This window comes from Sitophilus oryzae, unplaced genomic scaffold, assembly GCF_002938485.1.
Source record: "Sitophilus oryzae breed Bouriz unplaced genomic scaffold, Soryzae_2.0 scaffold_576_pilon_pilon, whole genome shotgun sequence".
Taxonomy (NCBI): domain Eukaryota; kingdom Metazoa; phylum Arthropoda; class Insecta; order Coleoptera; family Curculionidae; genus Sitophilus; species Sitophilus oryzae.
Window position 1 is genome coordinate 115181 of NW_022147169.1, and position 26271 is coordinate 141451.

Consider the following 26271-nt stretch of genomic DNA (forward strand, 5'->3'; position numbering starts at 1 on the left):
GACAGGTTTGACAGATGACATTTGACAGATGACGTTTGACGTTTGACATATGACGTTTGACAGCTCCCCTCCTCCTCGCGCCTGCGCTGTACCCCTCCTCCTCGCGCCTGCGCTGTACCCCCACTCCTCGCGCCTGCGCTGTACCCCCACTCCTCGCGCATGCGCCGTGCGCTCTGCTCCACTGCTCCACTGATGGTGAAACCCCCTTCTACCTCTACTAGAGTGTGACGATTTCATAAAATTTGCTGTGTCACAAATGAACAACTCTCTTTGTTCTAAAGCAGAAAACAAGACGAGGGTTCAATCGGAAAACCCCTTATTGGCATGAGCTTCGATTTGGACGAATCACAGCTTCAAAATACTTGAAGTTGCACATTGTAAAACTCCAGAGCGCACTTTAGTAGAATCAATAATAGGTGCTTACAAAGTGAGGGACAAAAAATTCATGAAGAGGGGAAGACTATTAGAAAAAAAAGTGTTAAAGTGTGCCGAACAAAAAGTAAAGTGTAAATTTCAAGAGTGCGGTTTTTTTACAATGCCTTTGTTGCCTGTCCTCGGAGCCTCACCGGATGGTATCTCAAAAGATTACGTTGTGGAAATTAAGTGTTCTAGCAGTGTAAAAAATAAAAACACTTACATAAAAGACAATAATATTACAGCTAAATTTAAGGGACAACTTTATTTGCAAATGTTGTGTACTAATAAAAAAAAAGGGTTGTTTTGTGTTGCATCTCCAGATTTTGAAGAATCAAATAATGTAGAAATTTTGGAAATTGATTTTGACAAGCAGTTTGCTAATGAGCTTACGGCAGCAGCTATAGAAAACTGGAAAAGTTTTGTATTTCCTAAGCTTTTTGTAAGTTGTCAATAAATGTTTGAAAAGTTAAATGTGTTTTAATTTACTAAAAAATGTGTTGTGTATAATCTAATTAATCTAATTAGTTTATAATCTAATTTGCAAAAACCAATTTACTGTGTTGGGATATAATGTTTAAAATAAACTTAATATTTTTTTTATTTAAAAAAAAATGACCTATATATAAATATTTACATTTTCTATTTACACTTTAATGGTTATACTAAATTACAAAACTAAAAACTAATAGGTTAATACATATTTTCACATTTGTTTTATAATTGGGTTCTGTAAATTAATTAAAGCACATGCGATTTTAATTACTGCATCAGTCTGACCTATTAAATTATGATTAATTACAGAATGGGGCTTTAAATACTGAAATTCTCTTATGCGTCTAATAACCCGTTCAATATGTATTCGTAGACTAGCTATCCTTTTGCTTTCCATTATTTCCGCTTGAGTGGGCTTTGTTGATGAGGAAACACTTGGAGGTCTAACCAAATTGACCTTCCGCTCATGCAGGAATTTGGCAATATCCTTAAAACCTCTGTCTGCCATTACACTTGATTCAGCAGGTACTTGGTCCAAATACCCACATGTCTGAACCAACAATGAATCACTGATCCTTCCACAATGTTCAATGGAAATAAAATTTATGAAACCGTCTGGTGTTGATGACACTAAATATTTCAAAGTGTTGCATTTTTTATATTCTGACCAGATAAGAGCTTGCTGTACTGGGTTTATGCTAAATAAAAAAAAATTATCAATTGGAGATGGAAGATAACATAACATCATTTTTAACTTACTTTAAAGTGGTCTTCACAACAGAAAAATTCACTTTTTAATTTGGGCATATCACGTCTAGCTGCTGAGGACCATAGTTTCTTACGCCCATAATCCTGAGGCACACGCACAAAGAGTTTGTTTGGTGTACTTACAGATGTGCTTGTACAACGGGGCACAAAACACCACTATTCTGAGACCCGTACATAGGAATTTACCTATGTAATCACTCAAACACTTGAAAATGGTCTTACTAAACTGTGGTTATGCATGTTTTTGTTTGTAGCCACGAAAATAAAGTCTTAATTTAGTCTTAAAAGTCTAAAACACACAGATCTCAATTTAAAAACATGAACAAAGTTGACATCGCTTCACTGTTTATATGCGGCATGACGTCACACGGCCTCAACCTTGGGATAACCTATTTTGGCGCCAATTTCGGGCGTTTGAATTTTAAATGTTTTTTTTTTCTTGAAATACTTTTTGAAATATTTTTTTTTATGTTGCCATCAGATTTATAGGTATATAACCTCTCATTTTCACAGTTTACAAAAAAACATGAAAATACCCAATTGCGGCAGAGGATAACTGGATAATAATTTTAGTAGGATGAGCCAAAAAACTAACCTATGGAATTTAGGGGTTAAAATGAATCTAATAACCGAGAAAAAATATCCCCGGAAGGCAGGATTTTTAGCTCAATTTTTAAAGGTGTCGGTGAGCATTCAAAGCTTTCCATTTAAATAACACGTAAAAAAATCTTTTTCCATTAAAAGTACCATAACTTTGAAACGGTTTACGATAAAAAAAAATACATCGTGGATTCTTGTAGAGCATAAAATTTCCTAAAAAATCTATCTGAAAGTAATTATCTGAGAGGAATCTAGTTTTCTTTTATCAGATAGCCGTAATAAAGTGGCTATAAGAATGTGCAATTAGTTTTTTGATTTTCTAAAAAGTAACGATAGGGGAAAAATAAAATTGATTTTCAAAAAAATCCATTTTTTCCAAAAACTCAGCAATCTTGAAATTTTTAAAACTTTTCTGATGGCATCTTGGTGAATATCCCAAGGGGGAACTTTGCCCCAATTTAACTATCTTCGTATCTATTATGATGTCTTCTGATGTGTGTCAAATACTCGTCAGCGAGTAATGGCAGTAGTATTGTCTTAGTATTTTCGTTAACACGGCAGCACTAAGCTCCCACTCCCTTCCGTTCCATTACCTATCATAATGACGCTTGACTTCAGTTCAGGTTTTCAAGTTTATTTTCAATAAATCTATTAAATATCCGACGATGTATGACTACAGATAAACCGTCTTCTACTCGACTGCACCTCGTATTAGCAAATAATAAAATTAATCGACGGCGCGGCGCTGGGTTTTTTGCCAATGTCATACGCCGAACCCGATTAGCGAGGCAGCCACGCCATTCCTCATTTCTCGGTACTGACTAATACACGAACAATATTATTTATGTTCCCCCACTGGCCGAATTCGGTTAACTAACAGTGCGATGAGCTGCATTAGTTCCGAAAGCTATGTGTGTTTGCCAAGTTAAAAGATAACAAAACCCGAGCGATAACATTTCGCCACATTCATTTAAACATCGATCGGTTTGTGTAAATCAGCTCCTTCATGTTTTTAGTTTAAGCCGGTAGAAATCTCGGTAAAAATAACTCGATTTTCGTTTAAAAATCACGACCAATGTGATGACAGAGAGGTGTGAGTTGAGTGACAACGATGAAGCGGCAAAGCAGAGCACGACATCTCTGCAGATCAATAACTGGTGTGAAAATGAGGATAACTCCACCTTGGATAATACCAAGCAAGGAACCGAGGAAGCGAATGACATAGAGTACTGTCTCGAACTCATACCTAACTTAAATGTAAGTACAAATATTTGTTTGATATCTAACGGAACTAGTCTGTTCAACGACAAGATTCTTGATAGTGATAGATGTGTCATGTGTCTGACATTTTAATTTCAAAGTAGTTTCTTTTATTTTACAAAGAAATCAATTGGTACAATTGCCAATGCATAGCATGAAATTAATATATTGAGAATTTCAGTGACAAGTGATTGCTTCAAAATATTGGAAAAACTGTATAAAACCGTGTTAATACAAAACAAACTACCAGCAGAGTGTATTTCAAACGTTCCATATAATATGAAAAGATTTAAATGTAAAACCTTGTAAGTAATTCATTGGGGAACAAAAAGATTTTTTTTTGTGCGGCATTAGTTTTTGTAGTAAATTTAGTGACGTTAAACACAATAAGTTCTAACTACACAACTTTTTTGTTTAAATTGACTCTACTTTCATTTGCTGTTAGCGTTAACGCATTTTATTCTATGCAACAAAAATTGTTTAATGCTTATGCTGCGAATTTACTTATCGCATCTAAGCGGGCCATAAAACAAAATCGAGTGCTTAAATCTTTTCATGACACTGACATTTCAGTCTGTTTAAAACTCGGTTTAAAATTATTTTAATAGATATCAAGTGCTTTTTTGTCACCGTCTGAATTTAATAAAAGAAAGTTAGTTTTAATTGCTACTATATCAGTTTTTTCCGAGGTTTGTTCATTAAGTTGGTGTTATATTTAAAAACAACAATGAATTTTTCACGCAAGTGTTGTGTGAACCATCCCGACAAATTTTGCTACATATGTGGAAAATTCTATCAAGAAAAACAACAAAGAAACATTAACGGTTTTGTGAAACAAGCATACCAAGCATATTTTGGCAAGCATCTTGGACAGCAGAATAAATGGTGGATGCCTCATAAATTTTGTAAATCTTGTGCAGTCGCTTCGGTACTGGACCTAAGGAGGACGCAAAGGACTTCCATTTGGTGTACCGATGACGTGGTGCTAGCCATGAAACCATGTTGATGATTGTTACTTTTGTGCCGTGAATATAAAAGGTATGAATAAATTATAAAAAGCGTGCTTCGGTTTTTTCAAATATACAGTCGGCTAAATCGCCAGTGTTGCATAATGACTCATTGCCAGTGCCGATATTTAGAACCTTCTCGAACCTTACCTGTGATGATGTCGAAATGATAGACATTCAAAGTGACAGCGACAGTGAATTCGAATATTGTAGTGTAACTGCAACAGTGAGGGGTTTTTCACAAGGAGAATTAAATGACTTGATTCGAGATTTAAATTTGTCTAAAAAATCAGCGGAGCCTCTTGCATCAAGATTTAAAGAAAAACAGTGCCTACAGCCTGAGGTAAACATAACATCTTATCGAACGAGAGAGGAAACCATTCTTCCGTATATTACCGAGGAAAATAGTTTGGTATACTGTAACGATGTTTCCGGACTTCAACATTTAATGGGTCTTTCCAGATACCGACCAGAAGATTGACGGCTTTTTATAGACAGTTCTAAACGCAGTTTAAAATGTGTTTTACTGCAGAATGGAAATAAATTAGCTTCAATCCCGATAGGTCACTCAACTAAACTTAAAGAGGAATACCAAAACATTAAACTGGTTTTAGAGAAAATTTTGTTGGTACAACTTCAGTGGTCTGTATGCGTAGATTTAAAAATAGTGAACTTCCTATTAGGCCAACAAGGTGGGTACACTAAATACCCCTGTTTTCTCTCTTTATGGGACAGTCGGGCAAAAAGAGAACTGGGCTAGAAAGGACTGGCTGTTGAGAGAAAATGACTGTTGGGAATGCCAATATTATTCATGAACCCCTAATAAGCCGGGAAAAAATCATTCTTCCGCCACTTCATCTTAAACTTGGGCTCATGAAACATGTTCGTTAAAGCTCTGGATAAGATGGTGATTGTTTTAAATATATTTGTCAGGCAGTTTCCAGCCTTAGCATGGAAAAATTAAAGGTATCTGCAGGTATCTTTGATGGTCCGTAAATCCGCACTCTTATAAATGACAAGAACTTTTTAAATCACATGACTGAGGTGGAAGCAGAAGCATGGAAGAGCTTGGTATCTGTTGTGAAAAACTTTTTAGAAAACCACAAGGCACCAGAATATTACAAAATTGTCGCCCAGATGCTAAAAATTTTTGAAAAACTAGGAGCTAATATGAGTATAAAAATTCATTTCTTGCATAGCCATTTGGATCGATTCCCGAATAACTTGGGCAATTACAGCGAAGAAAAAGGGGAGCGGTTCCATCAGGACAACAAATTAATGGAAAAAAGATATCAAGGCCGGTGGGATCGCCATATGATGGCGGATTACTGCTGGACCTTACAAAGGGATTGCCCATAACAAAGATACAAGAGACGGTCCTATACCAAACGTTTCTCCTAACTTTTTTTTTAATATTTTAGTTTTATTAGCTTAGTTTTAATTTAATATAACATATTATAATAGCTGGTGGCATTGAAATTATAGATATTCAATATAAATTATTTTAATTTTTTTTTGTTTTAATTTATATGAAAGTTTTTTTATCTCACAAACTAGAGTCAATTAATATTATTTACCATACTACACGTATTTGGGTCATCATAACTGCTCAAAATCGACTCTTAGAACCCGCGCCGCAGAATCACTGTTCCCCTTTCTTATGTATCGAGAAACTATTCATAAACTATTTGTTATGCTCGTTGAAATTGACACTTTATGTCAGTTTAATAATATATTTTTGTGAAAGTGTTTTGAAATTGACAGTTTTTGTTATTTATTTGAGATTCAAAACGACATTCTTCTACGCACTAGTACCTAAAAGTGACACTTGTTTAGGCACTAGTGCCTAAAAGTAAAAAATGAAACGTTAGAAACAATGAAAATATTTATTTATTATAAATCTTAAAGGTACAATTATTTAAGTTCTTAAAGTGAATACAAGAGGCGTGAATCCAACTTTTCGTCTCTAAGAGAAATGCAAGTTGTAGGAGTCGAAATAAGTAAATTTCTTGTACTGGCAATGCTGGTAGCTTCTGCTTCTACGTGAACTGCTTTTAATTTCTTATTTGGCGTATCTTTCTGTCCCATGATTCTTTTTGCTATTTCGGTTTCTGTTCAATTGAATTTTCAATGTAATCTTCAGCAACTGAGCTTCATCGCCAACCTCCATGTCGCACAGTGTAACGAAATCGGAAAATGCGGGACATTAGCCCAAGAAACAAAAAAATTAATTCATCAAGTTTTTTATATAGATGGATAAAGCACATCCCAGAGCCCCACCATTTGAGATATTTCTTGAGTTGACCTCTTAGTCGGGGAGTTATGGCGGGTTAAAGTTATGGTTTCCTTAATTTACCAAATCCGTACAAAAATTTATTATTTTCAGAAGTTTCCTTGTGTTGTTCAATTCCAACAATTTTTTCCGTAAAGAGAGGTCTTTTACCAACAACAAACCTGAAAAAAATGTCCCAATTTTTTTCAAGTCTAGTTTCTATATGTTCATTATGACTTTCAAAAAAACGCTTACATTCGCGCAAGGTTATATATACGAAAATATCATAGAGTGAACCTTCTAGTATACTGTTACATATAAATTTCATCCACCTAGATCCGAACCTGGAAGAAAAAAATAAATTTCTTCTGCAATAATTACGTTTTCCATTGATTCGACCGTAGTTTTTTCCGTAATTTTTTGTGCTATAATTTCTTTATTGAAAAAAAAGCTATACGCTTGCTATGAACATACTGAATGCTATTTTAGGGGCGAGGAACCATCCTCACATTGGGGTGGGGGACGGTTTACAACAATTCAGAAAATCTCAACATTGGAGAAAAATTACTCAAGAGAATATTTTTTCAAACCGGCAAAATTTTCTTCGATGTATTTAACAGTCCACCCTCAATGCTGCATCATTGTTGGTACCAAACTATTGAAGATATATTGCACAACTTATTGATATATTCAGATCCTCTACTTTCACATCTGCGACCAAAGCACTCGTTCTCTTTGAGTTTTGCAGTCTTATCTAATTTATCCCTGATTATTTGAATATTTAGGAATGTTGATTGAGTTTTGACATATTAGCGGGAGATGCGTGATAGCGTTATGGATTGTTCGACAGTAATTTGATAACGTTTTTGGTCCATAAGAACTATAAACTATACAATATAAACTCTTCGTAAATAAAAAAATATACCTGTAAAGTCCTTTTATAAAACTTCGTATTTTTTTGACCTTCCATTACGCTTTTTTTACTCTTTTTGCCCTGTAGCAAAAATTCCTAGTCGTATGATTTAATTTCTGTCAAAAAATGTCAGCAAGAATAGTGATAACTGAAGAAAAATGCCAATGTCCCACTATTTTACTTTTCGTTACACTGTGTGTCGCTTTGAAACTGTTATGTCCGCTCCTGAATCTGCTGCCAGCATTGTTGCAGAGCTGCGCCGGAAACAATGACCAGTATATTCAATGGCGTTGGAGAGTCCAAGAAATTCCGCTATCTCTTTTGACATACCTCCAATTGTATTGATTCCAACTGAGAGGGTACAGCATTGATTTTTTCGATACGTCAAGAAAAATCGCTGATGTGTCACATTGAGTGGTCGAAATTTTGCGTACTTACGAAATACATGTAAGAAATTGATACCATCTATTGGTCCCTCAGTAATCGTAAACAGTCTTGGAAAATGAGTTTTTGTATTCGGAATCTTCACACTAATAAATGACTGACAATATTTAATGGCATCTACGGTAAAAAACGTGATTTCTTCCCTCCTACATGCTCCAAATACTCCAACGATTAAGACAACTTTAGCTAACAGGAATTCTTTGTCATCGGCTTAAAGTCATTCTTTTATTATCAATCATATCATGGCCTACTAATAAATATGATCTTTTAATAAAAAGTTTTAAATATTGGTTTTGTATTGTTATCTGTTTAGTTTTTTTAAGTAGATGCAGTTTTTCTTAAATTGTCTTGTCCAAAATTTGTTCAAATTTAGTATACAGGGTGGCCCATCGAAAACGTTCCATAAGGCATAACGGCTAGGGTATTCTTTTTTTCAGACAATTCAAAAACACGTCAATTTTGTTTGTGAGGGGGACAAATTTTGCCTCAAAAATTATTGCAAAATCTTCAACCCTCTAAGCGGGGGAGTCATCCCCCAATTTTTTTTAAATGGAAAGGGGGGTCAAGTGGCACCGCAATGAAAAGGGCTTTCTATTCTCTATACCTTCCGGCTTCGTTTTTGAAAATCGGTCGAGTCAATGAGAAAATATGAAGGATTGAAATTTGAAAAGTGTATTTAAACATTTATCAGAGTAAATGATAAAAGCAAATTCCTTCGACCAATTTGCTGTTTTTTCTTATTATTTCTAGATGTTTACGCATTTTTTCACTTGCCACAAGGTTGAACGATCAGGTGCGGTAGTTGCTAGATAGCTGTTCTGTGACTTATGCGTTGAAGTTCTGCTCAATATCGTTAAACTTTTTAACAATTATTATGGTGTACTCACTTACAGAAAAAGTGGAAATAATCGAATTTTATTTAAAATGAATGTGGCAATCGGATTACGCAGATATTCAATGAACGCCATCCTGACAAAAACCTTTATGGCAAAATTGTTCGCGAGTTAGTAGCAAAATTTCGCGAAACTGGTTCCGTTATGAATAAAAAGAGGCCGATGGAAAATCCTGTAGTAAATGAAGCTATGGAGGTATTTGTATTGGGCCAAGTTGCCATGGATAGTACGCTGAGTACAAGAAAATTAGCCAATGAACCGGCCTGAATCGTACAAAAATGTCCAAAGGATATTAAAAAAACACAAGTTCTACCTAGTATTCAGCATAAGCAGATCATTAAAAAACTATTTACAACTTTGCTGTAAAATTAACTGGGAAATTAATATTTGAATAGTTCAAAATTTACATGGGATTTACTGTTTTCAACGAGGATACACCACCCGGTATAATAATTGTCGCACTAAATACAGGATGTACCCAAAAAAATCGATTTTTTTGTTTTTCGATATTTAGATATCGAAAAAATGGTTATATGTAATTAGTTCTGCGTCCTCAATAACTAAACAAATTATTTAGACATATTTCATGCGGTATCTGTCATATAAAATTTGTTGGTTTTTAATGTAATCTTTTGATAAATTCATTATAGATAAATGAAAATAATGCGTAGAAAGATTAAAGGTGCGTTCCTTATCTCATTAAACTATTAGATCTGGATTTAGAAATAACAAATATGATAGTCACCTTGGAGAAATTGATACAGACAATTATGGATGTCTGAAAATGGAAATAAATTATATTTAAAATACATTTTAATTGATAAATATACCGTGTGCGTCTCAAAAGTTGCTCACCCCTATAACATTTTATCGCAACCAAACCACTTCCTGTTTCACCGGAAATGACTACAACTTTTGAATTTTAAATGGCACCCTGATATGTTTTTACATTATTCGACAGAAAATGATACTCTGATGACACACCATAGTAAATTTTTGACATTTTTTTGGCATGTAGTCTATTTGAAATTGTAACATGCAGTTCATAATGGCAATTTGACTCGAAATGCCATGTGTGTGGTACCAAATTATTCGTAAAAAAATTCTTTTTTCAAATAAGCTAATGAGCCACTCTTGTTCCGTTTGAAAAAAATGAGATATTAAAAATAAGATTTCGACATCTTAAACGGGCCCGGACAAGACACGAAAATCATTAGACGATAAAATTTATTTTTCCAAGGCTCCTTGATTAAAAATTAGTGTTTATAACACATCCATGGCAGTCTGGATTGAATTTTTTTTAAGCGAAAATGTCAAAGGTTGAGTATGATATGTCATTCTATTCAGAGTGTCATTTTCTATCGAATAAAGTAAAAATACACCGGCATGAGTGCGATTCAAAAATCAAGAGTTGTAGTAATTTCCCGTAAAACAGGAAGTGACCAAAAACAATTGAATACGTAAATCAATCCTAATTTATGTCATACACTGGCATACCAAATCTCGTTTTTTTATCTAAAAAGTTAAAAAAGTTATAGGGGTGAGCCACTTTTAAGACGCACCCGGTATATCTGAAAGTAGAAATAGTGTTAGTTAGTGTTACTAGTGTAGTGAAATCCATTATACGCATGGAGGTGCATATTTGACAGGCAGGGGGGATTATCCGATATTTTGTACTTTCCATTGTACTTCCCCTTTAACTAGGTACATCATAAAGGCGGTTAAGTCAAAGTTTCTACCGGTTTCTATACGGAATTGTTCCCTAAGGACCTGCCATCGTTCACACGCAAATAGTGTATGTTGAACATCATCGTCCTGACCACAGTAGATGTATGATGCACTATCAACCCTACGACGATCGTATAAATATTTTCTAAAACACCCATGGCTAGACAATGCTTGACTCATGAAGTAATCGACTTCTCCATATTGTCTGTTTAACCATAGTTGTATGTCGGGTATTAACCTGTTAGTCCATCTGCCATATTATTGTTATTCCATTTCTCTTGCCACTGTTGGAGAAGTTTTGTCCTTGCTAGATTTTTATCCATCCCATGGTATCTATCATATCGTTCCTGTATGAGCAGATCAATAGGCACTATTTCAGCTATAACTCTTATAGCCTCTCCAGATACAGTTTTGTATGTGCTGCATACCCTAATAGACATAATGCGTTGTATTCTGCGTAGTCTTTGCATTAGCTTGCGATTGTTGGTGATTTTATGCCATATCGGTGCAGCATACAAGTGCGAGTGTACAACACTAGCAAGTACTCTTCTTTTGGATGCTCTAGCACCTTCTACGTTTGGCATGAGTAAGGCTAAAGCGGTGACAGTTTTCTCGGCCTTGGTGATGGTTTTATTAATCTGATCCGCAAAATTCAATTTGGTATCCAGCCACACTCCTAAGTATTTTAAAGAATTACTTGGGTAAATTACAGTTCCTTGTATATAAAACTGCACCGGGGATATTTTTCTTTTTCTGGTCAGTAATACTGCTTCAGTTTTATGTGAAGCTACGTTCAACAGATTATTCTCCATCCAGTTTACAACTCGTTGGAGTGCCAAGTTGACGGTGTTCATCAGTACATCCTCATCCTTTAAACATGATACAATGGCAAGGTCATCTGCAAAGGCAACTAAAGTTATTTTATCTGGCATTTCTATATAGTTCATCATCGTATCCATTCCTATCGTAGTTTCTATTCCTATCGTAGTCCCAAGACGGATTCCTGTGGTACACCGCTATGTACCAACACAGTTTTTTGTAATCCTTCGGCCTCTATTTTTAGTTTAACCTAGAACATACCAAAAGTTCCTTTCGACCAGAGTTTGTCAGCCTGGCGCCGGCGCCGAATGTCCATGGCTGGCAATAATGAATTATTTAAAAATCGCACTCGCAACTGGGATCGTTTACATCCTAATATCAAAAGTAATGGGGAAAACTTAATAGAATAATTAATTAATTATTGGTCCTGGCATTGCAGGACGACGCTCACAGTCTAATCATTGAAGGAACGTCGCAGACCAAACATGAGAATCGAATCGAAAATTTGGCGGCGAACAACGTTGGTGCCATACACATCGGCGACCGTATATATGTTAATGGAGATGCCGAATTCACTGGCAACATTGGAGGATCGATTTATCAGAAGAGGCTTAGAGAGAGCTTAGAGAATCGGTCAGATTGCACAAAGAAAGGTAAGAATTTAATATATTTTTCTTGTTCGGGGATAGGTTCAATATCTCTCAAACAGTAGCTATGTAAGTTAATAATTTAGAATATATTTTATATTTCTCCAATATACGACCACTCACCATACTCACAGAGTATCTAGTAGATGCATTCTTTCTCTTATACCAGTTTTCCCGCTTTTTTTTATTAAAACGATTCTTAGCGTAGTTCCAGACTTAAAAACAGGTTTTACATGATACTGCTTGGCTATTCTTCTGATTTGGTGTTCCTCTTATATATAGAATTGTCAAGAGTGAGAGTCTATTTCCCAATTTAATGTTTAAAAATAACCCATAAATTAGGAAATAACTTCATATAGTTTGCTTCTGGGGGACAGATTTGGAATCCTTCTGGAAAAATTTTATATCAGTTAATGTAATCATTGTCATCATTTTGAGCTTATTCCACCATTTTCAAAAATGACGTAGCCTCCGTCACATACCCTCATCGTAGTTGGGATCACTGTTGTCTATAGTTAGCTATGCCAGCCCATGTTATCCCTGCTAATTTCCTAATATCATGATCCCATCTCAGGTTCGGTCTTCCTCTAGATCTCTTAATTCCTCGTAGGTACCATGCTGTACTTTTTGTGGTCCATCTATTGTCCGTTCTTCTTGCCAGGTGTCCTGCCATTTGAGTGATTTAACTCTGTGAATGACATCTATTACTTGGGTCTTTTGTCGTATCCACTCTATTCCCCCCTTTTACGGTTCCTCTTGGTTATTCCCACCATTAAGCATTGTGCGACCTGCAGTTTGATGTCCGTTTTAAGTGTTCAGGTTTCGCATGCATAGGTTATGACTAGTAGTACGCATTGGTCGAATGTTTTCTTCTTTACATAGAGTGGCATTCTAGATTTCTCTTGCTAACTTAATTCTTATGTTGATTTCTGGTAGTAGATATCCCGAGCTGTGTATTAGTTGTCCCAAATATACAGGGTGGCCCATCGAAAACGTTCCGCAAGGCATAACGGCCAGAGTATTTTTTTTCAGATAATTCAAAAACACGTCAATTTTGTTTGTGAGGGGTACAACTTTTGCCCCAAAAATGATTGTAAAATCTTCAACCCTCTAAGCGGGGGTATCATCTCCCAACTTATTTCAAATGGGAAGGGGGGTCAAGTGGCGCCGAAATGAAAAGAGCTTTCTATTCTCTATATTTTCCCGCTTCGCTTTTGAAAATCGGTGGAGTCATTGAGAAAATATGAAGGATCGAAATTTGAAAAGTTTATTTAAACATTTATCAGAGTAAATAATAAGAATAAATTCCTTCGACCAATTTGCTGTTTTTTCTTATTATTTCTAGGTGTTTACGCATTTTTTCACTTGCCACAAGGTTGAACGATCAGGTGCGGTAGTTGCTAGATAGCTGTTCTGTGACTTGTGCGTTGAACTTCTTCTCAATATCGTTAAACTTCTTAACAATTATGGTGTACTCACTTGCAGAAAAAGTGGAAATAATCGAACTTTATTTTAATAATAATGAATGTATCGGGTTGCGCACATATTCAATGTACGCTATCCTGACAAACACCTTTATGGCAAAATTGTTCGCGAGTTAGTAGCAAAATTTCGCGAAACTGGTTCCGTTATGAAAAAAAAGAGGCAGAGCCTGTAGTAAATGAAGCTATGGAGGTATTCGTATCTGGCCAAGTTGCCATGGATAGTACGCTAAGTACAAGAAAATTAGCCAATGAGACCGGCGTGAATCGAACAAGTGTCCAAAGGATATTAAAAAAACAGTTCCACCCGTACAAAATTCAGTTTGTACAAGAACTCAATGAAGACGATTTTAATCGTCGCTTGCAATTTTGTGAAACTATGAGTGAAACGAGTGGCGAATGATAATAATTTCCTATTTAATGTGTGTTTTTCGGATGAGTGTACTTTCTTTTTGAACGGTGTAGTTAATCGGCACAACTGCCGGTACTGGGCTGAGGACAACCCAACAACAGGTTTTTCACGAGGTGTACACCCACAACCCTCAGAAATTGAACGTGTGGGATGGTATTTTTGGAAATTCTATTGTGGGTCAGTTTAACGATATTGAGAAGAAGTTCAACGCACAAGTCACAGAACAGCTATCTAGCAACAACCGCACCTGATCGTTCAACCTTGTTGCAAGTGAAAAAATGCGTAAACATTTAGAAATAATAAGAAAAAACAGCAAATTGGTTGAATGAATTTATCTTTATCATTTACTCTGATAAATGTTTAAATAAACTTTTCAAATTTCAATCCTTCATATTTTCTCAATGACTCGACCGATTTTCAAAAACGAATCGGGGAAATATAGAGAATAGAAAGCTCTTTTCATTGCGGCATCACTTGACCCCCCTTCCCATTTGAAAAAAGTTGGGAGATGACGCCCCCGCTTAGAGGGTTGACGATTTTGCTATCACTTTTGGGGCAAAAGTTGTCCCCCTCAAAAACAAAATTGACGTGTTTTTGGATTTTAAAAAAAAAATACCCGGGCCGTTTTGCCTTGCGGAACGTTTTCGATGGGCCACCATGTATATATTCTTCTACTATTTCAAGTGTTGTCTTATTTAATAGTGTACTACTATTTCAAGTGTTGTCTTTTCTTTTCATTAGTTCGTTGTACAATTTAGTTTTTGCTAGATTCATTTTAGACCCACTTTATTACTGGATGTATTTGATTCATTAATTTGTGATGGTTGTTCTTCAAAATTATTGGCAATTAGGACTATGTCATCAGCGAATCTTAAATGGTTAAGATATTCTCCCTCTATTTTTAATCCTTTGTAGGTCCAGTCCAGTTGACGGAAGATGTTGCTGTAAACAGCTTTGTGCATATTATCACGTTTGGGGGTATAAACGGGGGTATAATCAGTTCATGAATAAACGAAAAATTTTAATGAACTTTCTGCACAAGAAGCTAAAAGCCTTACCAATTTAATCAGGAACCCGTACATTAGAAAACTCTTCATTTTACTCTTTTGTAGTCCCTGTTCAGTCATTACTGAGAGTCTTTTATACTAAGAGTTATAGTATCAAGATAAAATATCTACACCAAAAATTGTATGGTAAAAATTGTATTGTATACCATCTCCATCTCTGCATTAGTTTATCTATTCCTGATTCCCAAAAAGCCCTAATACTTCTTAGTGCTTTATTTTGGAAAACTTGTCTGGCTCATATTAAAATGACTAAAAAAAATTACAATGAATTAATTTTATAAAGTAAGTACGTAGTAACATAATGACTTGAAAAATAACATATATGCCTATTTGAGAGATATTTAACCACTTTAACCGATACATTAGCATTTCTTTGTTATTCATGTTAGTTTTGATGTCGTATTTGGTGTGTATTATGCAATATGTGTTGTCTAAGCTTTCGGAATCTGCTGCTTCAATACATAAACACATAATTTACACGGGTTAAGTAGTTCGTAGTGAGCTTGAAATTTAGTTAAATGTGGTAGAACAATGTTTTGGTTCTTCTGGTCGGTCTTCCATGACCTTTAAGTTGAAAAACAAATAGATATTACAGAGATATATGAAACATCGAATCGAGAAACATTATCGATATTATTCGGAGTATGATACATTCTTAATCCTGAGCATTTTCCTACAGGGAAAACCGGCAAGCGTAAAATTATCTAATTTTTCGTCTATATTTCTTAACTTTGTCGGATAACAATAATTGTATACCAATTGCTTTCACGAAAAATAACATATATGTATATGAGATCAGAGCTGCAACAAACCAGTCTCACAAAGACTTAAATCTTAAGTCTTAAGTCATTCCTCAAATCCAAATGATTCAAACCTTAAGTCTTTGACTTAAATCATTTTCTTTCAAGTCAAGTCATTTTTTGTAAGAACTTAAATCAATACAATGTAATTTAAGTAATTTTAAGGTCTTAAGTCTATATTTTTTATTCAAATCATAATGACCTGCGAGTTAAGTCGGCAAAGTGACTTAAATCAAAATAATTACCCTCAAGACAGCCAAAATTCAATTTAAGTATACTCACTCACTACGCACTTTATTTGCTAGTGGTATTGAGTGTTTTTTATAAAATTACAGCCTAACTACAGCCTAAGCTAAGTTAAAAAGAAATGCTACTATTTCGGAATAAAGATTTAAATCACAAATCAATTTGGAAATTACTTAAATTTTAAGTTTTAAGTCAGCTTTCGAAAAATGACTTAAAATTAATTGACTTAAGTCATTAAAATAATTTAAATAAACAAAAATAAGTTTTTTGTGATCTTGCAGCTCTGTATGAGATAAATAATGTTTTTTTAGTTACACACAGAGTTGCACGCTCACAGAAAACTTTTCTTTCATTTTAATGACTTAAGTCATTTAATTTTAAGTCATTTTCCGAAAGCTGACTTAAGACTTCAAAATGATTTGTGATTTAAATCTTTATTCCGAAATAGAAAAATATTTAAGTCTTTTTCGAAAAGACTTAAGTCATTAAAAATATTTAAGTCTTTTTATAAAAGCCCTAAATCAGATTTTTATATATTTTTATGGTACATTTTTAAGAACAGTTGGAAAGCAACAGAATAAAAAAAGATGCTAAATATCACTAGCAAATAAAATGTTAGGTTTTCGGAACCGGTTTTAATTATTTGTCGTGTTACGCATGCGTAGTGAGTCTGTTGTCTTTCAAGTAAATCCCGACTCCGTTATGTAGTCCGAAAGAAGAAAAAAAGAAATTTATCTCGAATATATTGAAAACTACCTTAAAATCCTCCAGCCCTTAGCTGGTACCATCGATATATTAATGATTAAAACTTATCACCACTTTTTAAAAGACATGTGATCGATGACATCTAACTGTAATAGATACATATAAATTACTACAAAATCGGTTAAATTTTATAAAAAAAACATATATTTGTGTTTATACTTTGTTTTGGTTTGGTTTGGTTGAAAATTAACCGTTTTATTTTATTTGGTTTTAGTCTCATCTGTATCTACAATAAATTAGTAATACAAGAAAATTCATAATAACATTACATTTATTAAAAAAGGTACTTAAATTGAATTCTGGTTGTCTTGACTTGAGGATAATTATATTGAATTAAGTCATTTTACTGACTTAACTTGCAGATCATGATTTAAGTCAAAAATATAGACTTAAGTCATAAAAACGACTTAAATAACATTATATTTACAAAAATGACTTGACATGAAATAAAATGATTTAAGTCAAGAACTTCGGACTTAAATCATTTGAACTTTATGTTAAATTTGACTGAAGACTTAAGTCATTTTGATTTTAGAGGGGACTTAAGACTTAAGGCTTAAGTCATTTTAAAACTGACTTGTTGCAGCTGTGGTTACACACATTATTTTAAGAAAACGTTACAATATACACATACTCACTCTTACTCAAACATAAATTTCCATTTATACAGGGTGAGTTTCCTACGATGTTCTCTATAGAGAGTCGGTAAAATGAAGAAAGAATTGCAATTTTGTGAGGTCATAAATATGCGCCTTTTAGATTTTTGAAAAAGTTCATGGTTTACTAGATATTTCGAAAAAAACAAATTTTGACTATTTTAAAAATTGTCCCTAAATCCATTATAATCTATTTTAGACAAAAAGTTTTCAGATAAAAGTTGTAGATAATCACACCCCCATGGGTTTGTGTTTCCCGATTTTTTCTAAAGCCTGTCATTTTTGACATATAACACAAACATATGTTTTTTTAAATGGAAACCATAGTTGGCCATGACTTCATAAAAAGCGCCATTTGTTAAGCTTTTCAGCGATATAAGCTATAATATGTTTTATTCAAAAAATTACTGAGTTATAGCCAATTCTTATCTTTCTTGACTAATTTCACTTAGTTAGCCATGGAAACAAGTTCAATCGCCGTTGCTCTCAGAAATGTGAAACTGTCCCATCCACACTTTGTAAATTAAAATAAACAAAAATTGTAAATATGAATTTTTCAAATTAATGAAGAAAAGCGTGTAGGATTATTGGTTCAACTTTTCTTAGCCATACAGTTTCGAGGATACATTGGCCGGTGAACGTTACTTACGTTTTTTAGAGAACGGTTTTTTTTAAACATGTTGGAAAAGTTAAATTTAGATACTCACCACACATTAAAAAAAATGCTTCCAACATGACTTTCATTATAACAAACCACTTCCCCCCACAATGAAAGAAATGTTAAATATTATTTATATCATAATTATGTACACTCATTGATAGAAAGAGCTGGACCAATTGCATAAGCCTTCTCGATCACCTGACCTATCCATTTTAGATTTTTTATGCGGTATGGTTAACAAGAAGGTTTATAAAAGAACTTATGAATTAAGAGAGGCACTCGAAGAGGCGGTACAGGAGAAGTTTAATTAAGTCGACCGGTCGTTCTGGGAGAATAGCTAGAAATTCAGTTTTAAAAAGATGCCTCAAAACAATGGCGGATTTTTTTAACATTTTCTAAAATAACTTCTTAAAGTGTATGCGTAGTAATATTATTTTTTTAAGTTTTAGTTTGTGTAATGTAAATTGTGAAGAGCCGTTTAATAATATATTTTGTTTGCTTTTTATAAGTTATAAATAACAAAATAAGACCAAAATAACACCATGCCAACTAAGTGAAATTAGTCAAGAAAGATAAGAATTGGTTATAACTCAGTAATTTTTTGAAAAAAGCATATTATAGCTCATATCGCTGAAAAGCATAAAAAATTGCGCTTTGTAGGAAGTCATGACCGACTGTGGTTTCTATTTAAAAAATCATATGTTTGTGTCATATGTCAAAAATGACAGGTTTTAGAAAAAATCGGAGAAGAAAAACTCATTAGGGATGTGATTATCTACAACTTTTATCTGAAAACTTTTTGTCTAAAATAGATTATAATGGAATTAGGGACAATTTTTAAAATAGCCAAAATTTGTTTTTTTCGAAATATCTAGTAAGCCACGAATTTTTGCAAAAATCTGAAAGGCCTATATTTATGACCCCACAAAACTGCAATTCTTTCCCCATATAACCGACTCTCTATCTTCAGCAGTTTCCGAGATGCCCATAGAGGACATCGTAGAAAACTCACCCTGTATTATAAAATCTTTGCTAGTACAACACTTCTACTAACAGATATCTGAAATATTACATAGTTAATATTACAAAATTTACATAACAAATATCCAATGTTCGCCCATGTCCATCACACTATACCTACTCATCAATAATATGATTTATTTTTATTTTGAAAACGCGGTATCTATAATAAAAGAAACTCGAGGATATAACATATTAATATATTACATTTCGCAATTTTGTTTAATATCGAAATTGGTATTTGATCATTATGATCAAATATTTACCTACAATCTTAGAATAATAATAGTTGGAATATAGTAAGTTGCAAAAAGAAGAAAAAAATATCACTCTTTACCCTGCAACAGCTACCAAGTCACAATTCTACTAAACTTAAAATTATGACGAGAAAATCGCAAATCATTGAAGCCAAACGCATTGCTGTTATATGTTGTGGAAGTAACAGCTATTGAGAGTCTTCGTGTCCAACTTTGCATCATGAGTAATCGTGTAGCCGTCAGCCTGCTGATCTATTACTTTGAGATCTGTTATTTTTGGAAGTAACAACTGCGAACTGTTTTGCTAAATAACAGTTCTTAAGAGATCCTTAAAAACACATTTATAGGTAATTTCGGCAAAATAATATTTCGAATCATTTAAATAAACCCAATATCAATAAAGTAAACGCGGCAAAATTAGCAAAAATCCGTCTAGTTTCTCAATTAAATTAATCCACTTAAATTATATTTTTGAGATTGAATAGTGATAGTGAACAACATATTTATTGAATAAGTACATTCGTATATTTGTATGAGTCACTAATACCTATTCCGTACCGGGTGGCCAACTAAGAATGGACGCCGGCTATATCTCAAAAACTACTTATCGTATAACTTTGGGGAAAAAAAATAATTAGTAAATCGACCAAGAGAAATCGGTGGAAATTATATTCAAGTTCGAAAAATATCCGCTAGGGGGCATTTCTCTGATAACCAATCAGAAAACAGGGTTTTTCTCAAAAATATGCAGGTGAACTAGGGCTCGTTTAAAAGAGCTTTTCTTCCTTAATGATCTCCACTATAAATTTTGTTTCCACAATTTTTTTCGTGGTAGCTAGAGGGCGCTTTTGACATCATAACAGATATTGCACTTTTGCATAAAAAATTTAAATAGGAGGCTATATTTATCTTTGCATAGTTAAATAGAGCCTGAATTTCCAAAATTATAGCGCAAACCGCAACTTTCTATCTTCTCTCTAACCGGAGATATTAAGAGAACAAATCATGTATGACTGCCGCTTAGGATTATAAGGTCTAAAATTTATAGTAGTAGGCTAGGAAACAAAGAGAGGTAAATTGGTTACGTCAAAATATCAAAACGTTTAAGCTCAGTTTTCATGCATCCGAATTTCAGACGTTTTCTTAAAAAAAATTACGTCATAAATTTTTAAACGTGTTTATGTAACATTATCGACCATCCATATAATTTTTACGAATTTCTTGATTAATTATAAGGGTAGTAGGTAATTCACAGATTAAAATGTCCGAAAGTCGGACAATCAATAATTTTATTAAAATTTCTAGGAATTTTGTGCCGCCATATTGCTTTTAACAGAAAACGGCCGAATTTTGTGTGGCCGAAAACTAGGAGTTTATTTCATGTAACGTCATTTAGTTATTAATCCAAGTTCGTCCTTGATTTCACTTGTTTTCGTATTTACCTGTTGTTTATGTTATTTATTATTATATTATAAAGTTTATGGCGTTTGGGTCACTTTTCATATAACACCGAAGTCGAAGGTGCGAATCTGAACAATATGCACTACTGGTCTAAATCTACTCTTGATGCAAGTAGTTCAGCACCAATGCTGGTCGGTAAATGTTTAGGCAGGAATAATTGGACTTTTCTTCTAGGATGGCGAATAATTGGACTTTTTTAATTATCTGAATGAAATGAACTATCCATAATTTCTATGAGATGAATTGCCAGTTTTGTTAGGGGATCCATCATGATAAAATTGCATTTGTTGCAATTTCATCAGCATGAATGCAGTTGGTGTAGTTGATACAGTTGGTGCAGTTGTGCCGCTTATTTTGCTATGAGTGTGTGAGGCTTCATGGATACCACTTACTTTAGTAGATAAAGACGCTTTAGCGGCATATTTCCAAGGCCAACTACGACATCGGATTCAATATGCCTGGGTTTAATTTATAGGGTCGAATCAAGAACGACCATGGATAAATAACAATTAAATGGTATTAAAATGCAACTAAAATATATGTTTAGATTTTTTGACATAACCAATGTAATAATAAATAAATAATAATATATCTTTTTGTTTCCTAGCCGACTACTATAACTTATAGACTTTATAATCCTAGGCGACAGCCTAATATGACTTATTTTCTTAATATCTCCCGTTAGAGAGGATAGAAAGCTGCGGTTTGTGCTAATATTTTGAAAATTGTGTGCTCTAGTTGACTGTGAAAGACAAATATAGCCTTCTATTTATTTTTTTTTATGCAAAAGCCATACCTGTTATGATATCAAACAGCGCCCTCTAGCTACCACCAGAAAATTTATGGAAACAAAATTAATACTGGAGATTATTAAAGGAGAAAAGCTCTTTTAAACGAGCCCTAGTTTGTTTAAATCGGCCAACTCAAACCAGAGTTATCCTTATTTTAATAAAAGTAAGTTTAACCTTCCCCCACCACTTTATTTTATGAGATAGAGCAAAATACTCTATATCAAAAAAAATTACAAATTTCTCGATGATTACAATAGCAATATTTAAAATACCTGTTCACCTGCATATGTTTGAGAAAAAACCTGTTTTCTGATTGGCTATCAGAGAAACGCCCCCTAGCGGACATTTTTCGAATTTGAGAATAATTTCCAACGATTTCGATTTACTTATTAGATTTTTCTTCCCAAAGTTATACCATAAGTAGTTTCTGAGATACAGCCGGCGTCAATTCTTAGTTGGCCACCCGGTACTTACCTTCGTACCTGGATTTATCAGACCTTTATGTTTTATCACCCTGGGATATTACAGTCTATATTAAAATATTTTCTTCTTTAAATAAAGTGGCATTCTAGATTTGAATATGATTGAGTTTCTTCCGCAAGTACTCCATGTTAACTTAATTACTTATTCTGTTGATTTCTGCTAGTAAAGATCCCGAGCTGTGTATTAGTTGTCCCAATTATTTAATTATCTAAAGAAGAATGTATATATAAAAAAAGCAAAATATGTACTACCAATCATGACCTATGCATGCGAAACCTGGACACTTAAGGCGGACATTATAAGGAAACTGCAGGTCGCACAACGCTCAATCGAACGAAATATGCTGGGAGTAACTAAGAGATACCTAAAAGAATAGAATGGATACGATATAAGACCCAGATAATAGATGTCACTCACAGAGTTAAATCACTCAAATGGCAGGACACCTGGCAAGAAAAACGGACAATAGATGGACCACAAAAAGTACAGGATGGTACCTACGAGGAATTAAGAGATCTAGAGGAAGACCGAACCTGAGATGGGATCATGATATTAGGAAATTAGCAGGGATAACATGGGCCCGCACAGCTAACTATAGACAAAAATGGGCCCAACTACAAAGAGAGTATCTGAAGAGGTGAGGGAGGTTACACCATAATTGGAAATGATTGATTAAGCTGAAAATGATGATGATGTTGATAATGCAGTATGTAGAATGTTTAGGCGGGGAGTTAATCACATCGCGACCTTACAGATCTATGGTGTGTTCCCCTTTGTAAAGTTATAACGAGTTATAACTCATCATACATCCTCAGGACTTTAACAAAAGCCAGTACCTTAGACGGCTCCACAGAGGCTAGTTCTCCATCTCCGACATCAGCTGTACCAAAGTTCATTCAGTGATAAGGTGTTCTGTGGTATAGGTTGGTTTGGTTGGATGATGATAATACAAAAAGAGCCAAAAACTTGTCTAAATTCTAAATTATCAATAAAATATAATTGATATGGATGCAGTTATCTCATATACATGAATAGTAAACAATTCATTAAAATTTAAGTAAAAGTGTTTCTCAATTATTTCATTCATTTATTGTAGTGTATGCAATAATATAATTATCAGTAATAAAAAAATGTTATCTAATACCACTCTAAGATACATTATCTCATATTACTATATATTTATTAGAAATATATGACAATCATTATTATTACTATTAATTAATATTTAAACAATATAATCTACAAGAAAAATAACTGTTTTAGACTAAACTAACTTATATCGTAATATCAGTGTAAAGGTTATATTATTATATACTTTGTTACGGTTAAGTGAGAAATTTAGATTATAGACTAGCTGAGTTAAATCAGATTAGATTTTTAACGTGTCTATCGGTGTGTTCCACTGCGATTTATTCATATCTATTGTGGTCGTCTTTTGAATTTTTGGGTTTGGTTTGGATTAAGTTTACTGTGGATCTACCAACAGGGCATTATAGTATGTTACAATGCCCTGTTAGTAGGACAGGGGCAACATCCACAACAGCATTGACAATTTTTCTGTTTTTGCTTATCATACAGGGTGAGTTTCCTACGATGTTATCTATTAGTATCTCGGAAACTATTGGAGATAGAGAGTTAAATGGAGAAAGAATTGCAGTTTTATGGGGTCATAAATACGCGCCCGTCAGATTTTTGAAAAAGTTCATGGCATACTAGATATTTCGAAAAAAACAAATTTTGGCTATTTTAAAAATTGTCCCTAATTCCATTATAATCTATTTTAGACAAAAAGTGTTCAGATAAAAGTTGTAGACAATCACATTCCTGATGAGATTTTTTCTAAAGCCTGTCATTTTTTGACTTATGACACAAACATATGTTTTTTTAATGGAAACCATAGTTGGCCATAACTTCATAATAAGCGTCATTTTTAAGCTTTTCAGCGATATAAGCTATAATATGTTTCTTTCACAAAATTACTGAGTTATAGCCAATTCTTATCTTTCTTGACTAATTTCACTTAGTCAGCCATGGAAACAAGTTCAATCGTCGTTGCTCTCAGAAATATGAAATTGACACATTCAATCTTCGTAAATTAAAATAAACAAACACTGTAAATAAGAGTTTTTCAAATGACGAAAAGCGTGTAGGATCATCCTACTAGGATGTAGGATTATTGGTTCAACTTTTCTTGGCCATACAGTTTCGAGGATACGTTGACCGTTGAACGTTACTTACGTTTTTTAGAGAAAGGTTTTCAAGACATGTTAGAAAAGTTAAATTTATTAATACTCGCGCATTAATAGAGTGGTGTTACACAAAAGAACGTATGAATTGAGAGAGGCACTCGAAGAGGTGGAACAGGAGAAGTTTAATTAAGTCGACCGGTCGTTCTGTGAGAATTGCGGATATTTTGAAAATTTTCTAATTTATTTTTTTAGTTTGTGTAATGCAAATTGTAAAGAGCCGTTTAATAATATATTTTGTCTTTTTATAAGTAATAAATCATAACAAAATTAGAACACCCTTGAAAACTGTTCTCTAAAAAAACGTAAATAACTTTCACCGGTCAACGTAGCCTCGAAACTGTATGGCCATTTTTGTTTATTTTAATTTACAAAGATTGGATGTGACAATTTCATATTTCTGAGAGCAACGACGATTGAACTTGTTTCCATGGCTAACTAAGTGAAATTAGTCAAGAAAGATAAGAATTGGCTATAACTCAGTAATTTTGTGAAAGAATCATATTATAGCTTATATCGCTGAAAAGCTTAAAAAACGGCGCATTTTATGAAGTCATGGCCAACTATGGTTTCCATTAAAAAAGTATATATTTGTGTCATAAGTCAAAAATGACAGGCTTTAGAAAAAATCGTAGAACACAAACTCATTAGGAATGTGATTATCTACAACTTTTATCTGAACACTTTTTGTCTAAAATAGATTATAATGGAATTAGGGACAATTTTTAAAATAGACAAAATTTGTTTTTTTCGAAATATCTAGTAAGCCATGAACTTTTTCAACAATCTAAAAGGCGCATATTTATGACCCCACAAAACTGCAATTCTTTCCCCATTTAACCGACTCTCTATCTCCAGTAGTTTTCGAAATGCCCATGGAGAACATCGTAGGAAACTCACCCTGTATTTGCCTGGAAAATTTTTGACGAATGTTGCTCTACGAACATTTTTGCCTATCTCTACCTGGTGGATTTGTCCACCATTCTAGGGACTTGTTGACCACCCACTTCGTTTCGTGGCCATTCTTGTAGCTGGTTTTACAGCGCCGCTAGTTCTGAGCCTTTGTCTATGAATGGCATTGATGAGCCTTATTTATCCCAGACCTGACCCACTTACACAATCAAACATGGATTTCTCTCTTCAGTCCTGACCCCCATTAGGGAATGTAGTGGTCAACGTAACATCATGGATGATTTTTCTCCATGCGCCTCTGTCTTTTGTCATCTCGATGACATCGTACATTGGCTTGCTACAGCTAGTCGTGATCTGGTCTATCCATCGAGCTGGAGAGCGGCCACGGGGTCTACGTCCCTCCACCTTGCCTTGAATTATGAGTCTTTCCATATTGTCCATATTGTTGACTTTTCCTCATTATATATCCAAAATATTTTAGTTGTTTTAGTCGGATGTTACAGGAAAGCCTGTTAGTAATATTAAGTTCATTTATAATGGAAACGTTTGTACAGCGTTCAGTCCATGGGATACGGAGCATACGTCTATAACAATACATTTCGGTAGCATCGATCTTCTTACGTTCCGCCTTCCTGAGAGTCCACGATTCGCAGCCATACGTCAATATTGGGAGTACCAAACAGTTAACTAGTCGGTTTTTGATGGCTCTTGAAATCTGGCGGTCTTTCCAGATCTTGGTCAGTCTCCCAACAG

At 34.0% G+C, this 26271-nt stretch overlaps 1 protein-coding gene across 11 annotated transcripts in view; it reads left to right on the forward strand.

Annotated features, from left to right (window-relative positions):
* Window positions 1-3087: 3087 nt before the first annotated feature.
* Window positions 3088-26271, forward strand: part of LOC115887466 (peptidoglycan-recognition protein SC1a/b-like) — a 125575-nt gene continuing 102391 nt past the window's right edge. For 6 of the 11 annotated variants that reach the window (XM_030906902.1, XM_030906905.1, XM_030906908.1 and 3 more), the window contains exons 1-2: window positions 3089-3534; window positions 12053-12266. In XM_030906902.1, the coding sequence (XP_030762762.1) occupies window positions 3358-3534; window positions 12053-12266 (391 nt within the window). In that variant the 5' untranslated portion in view covers window positions 3089-3357. Of the gene's footprint in view, window positions 3535-12052; window positions 12267-26271 lie in introns of all 11 variants that reach the window. The other 5 variants (XM_030906906.1, XM_030906904.1, XM_030906907.1 and 2 more) reach the window with 3 other exon arrangements.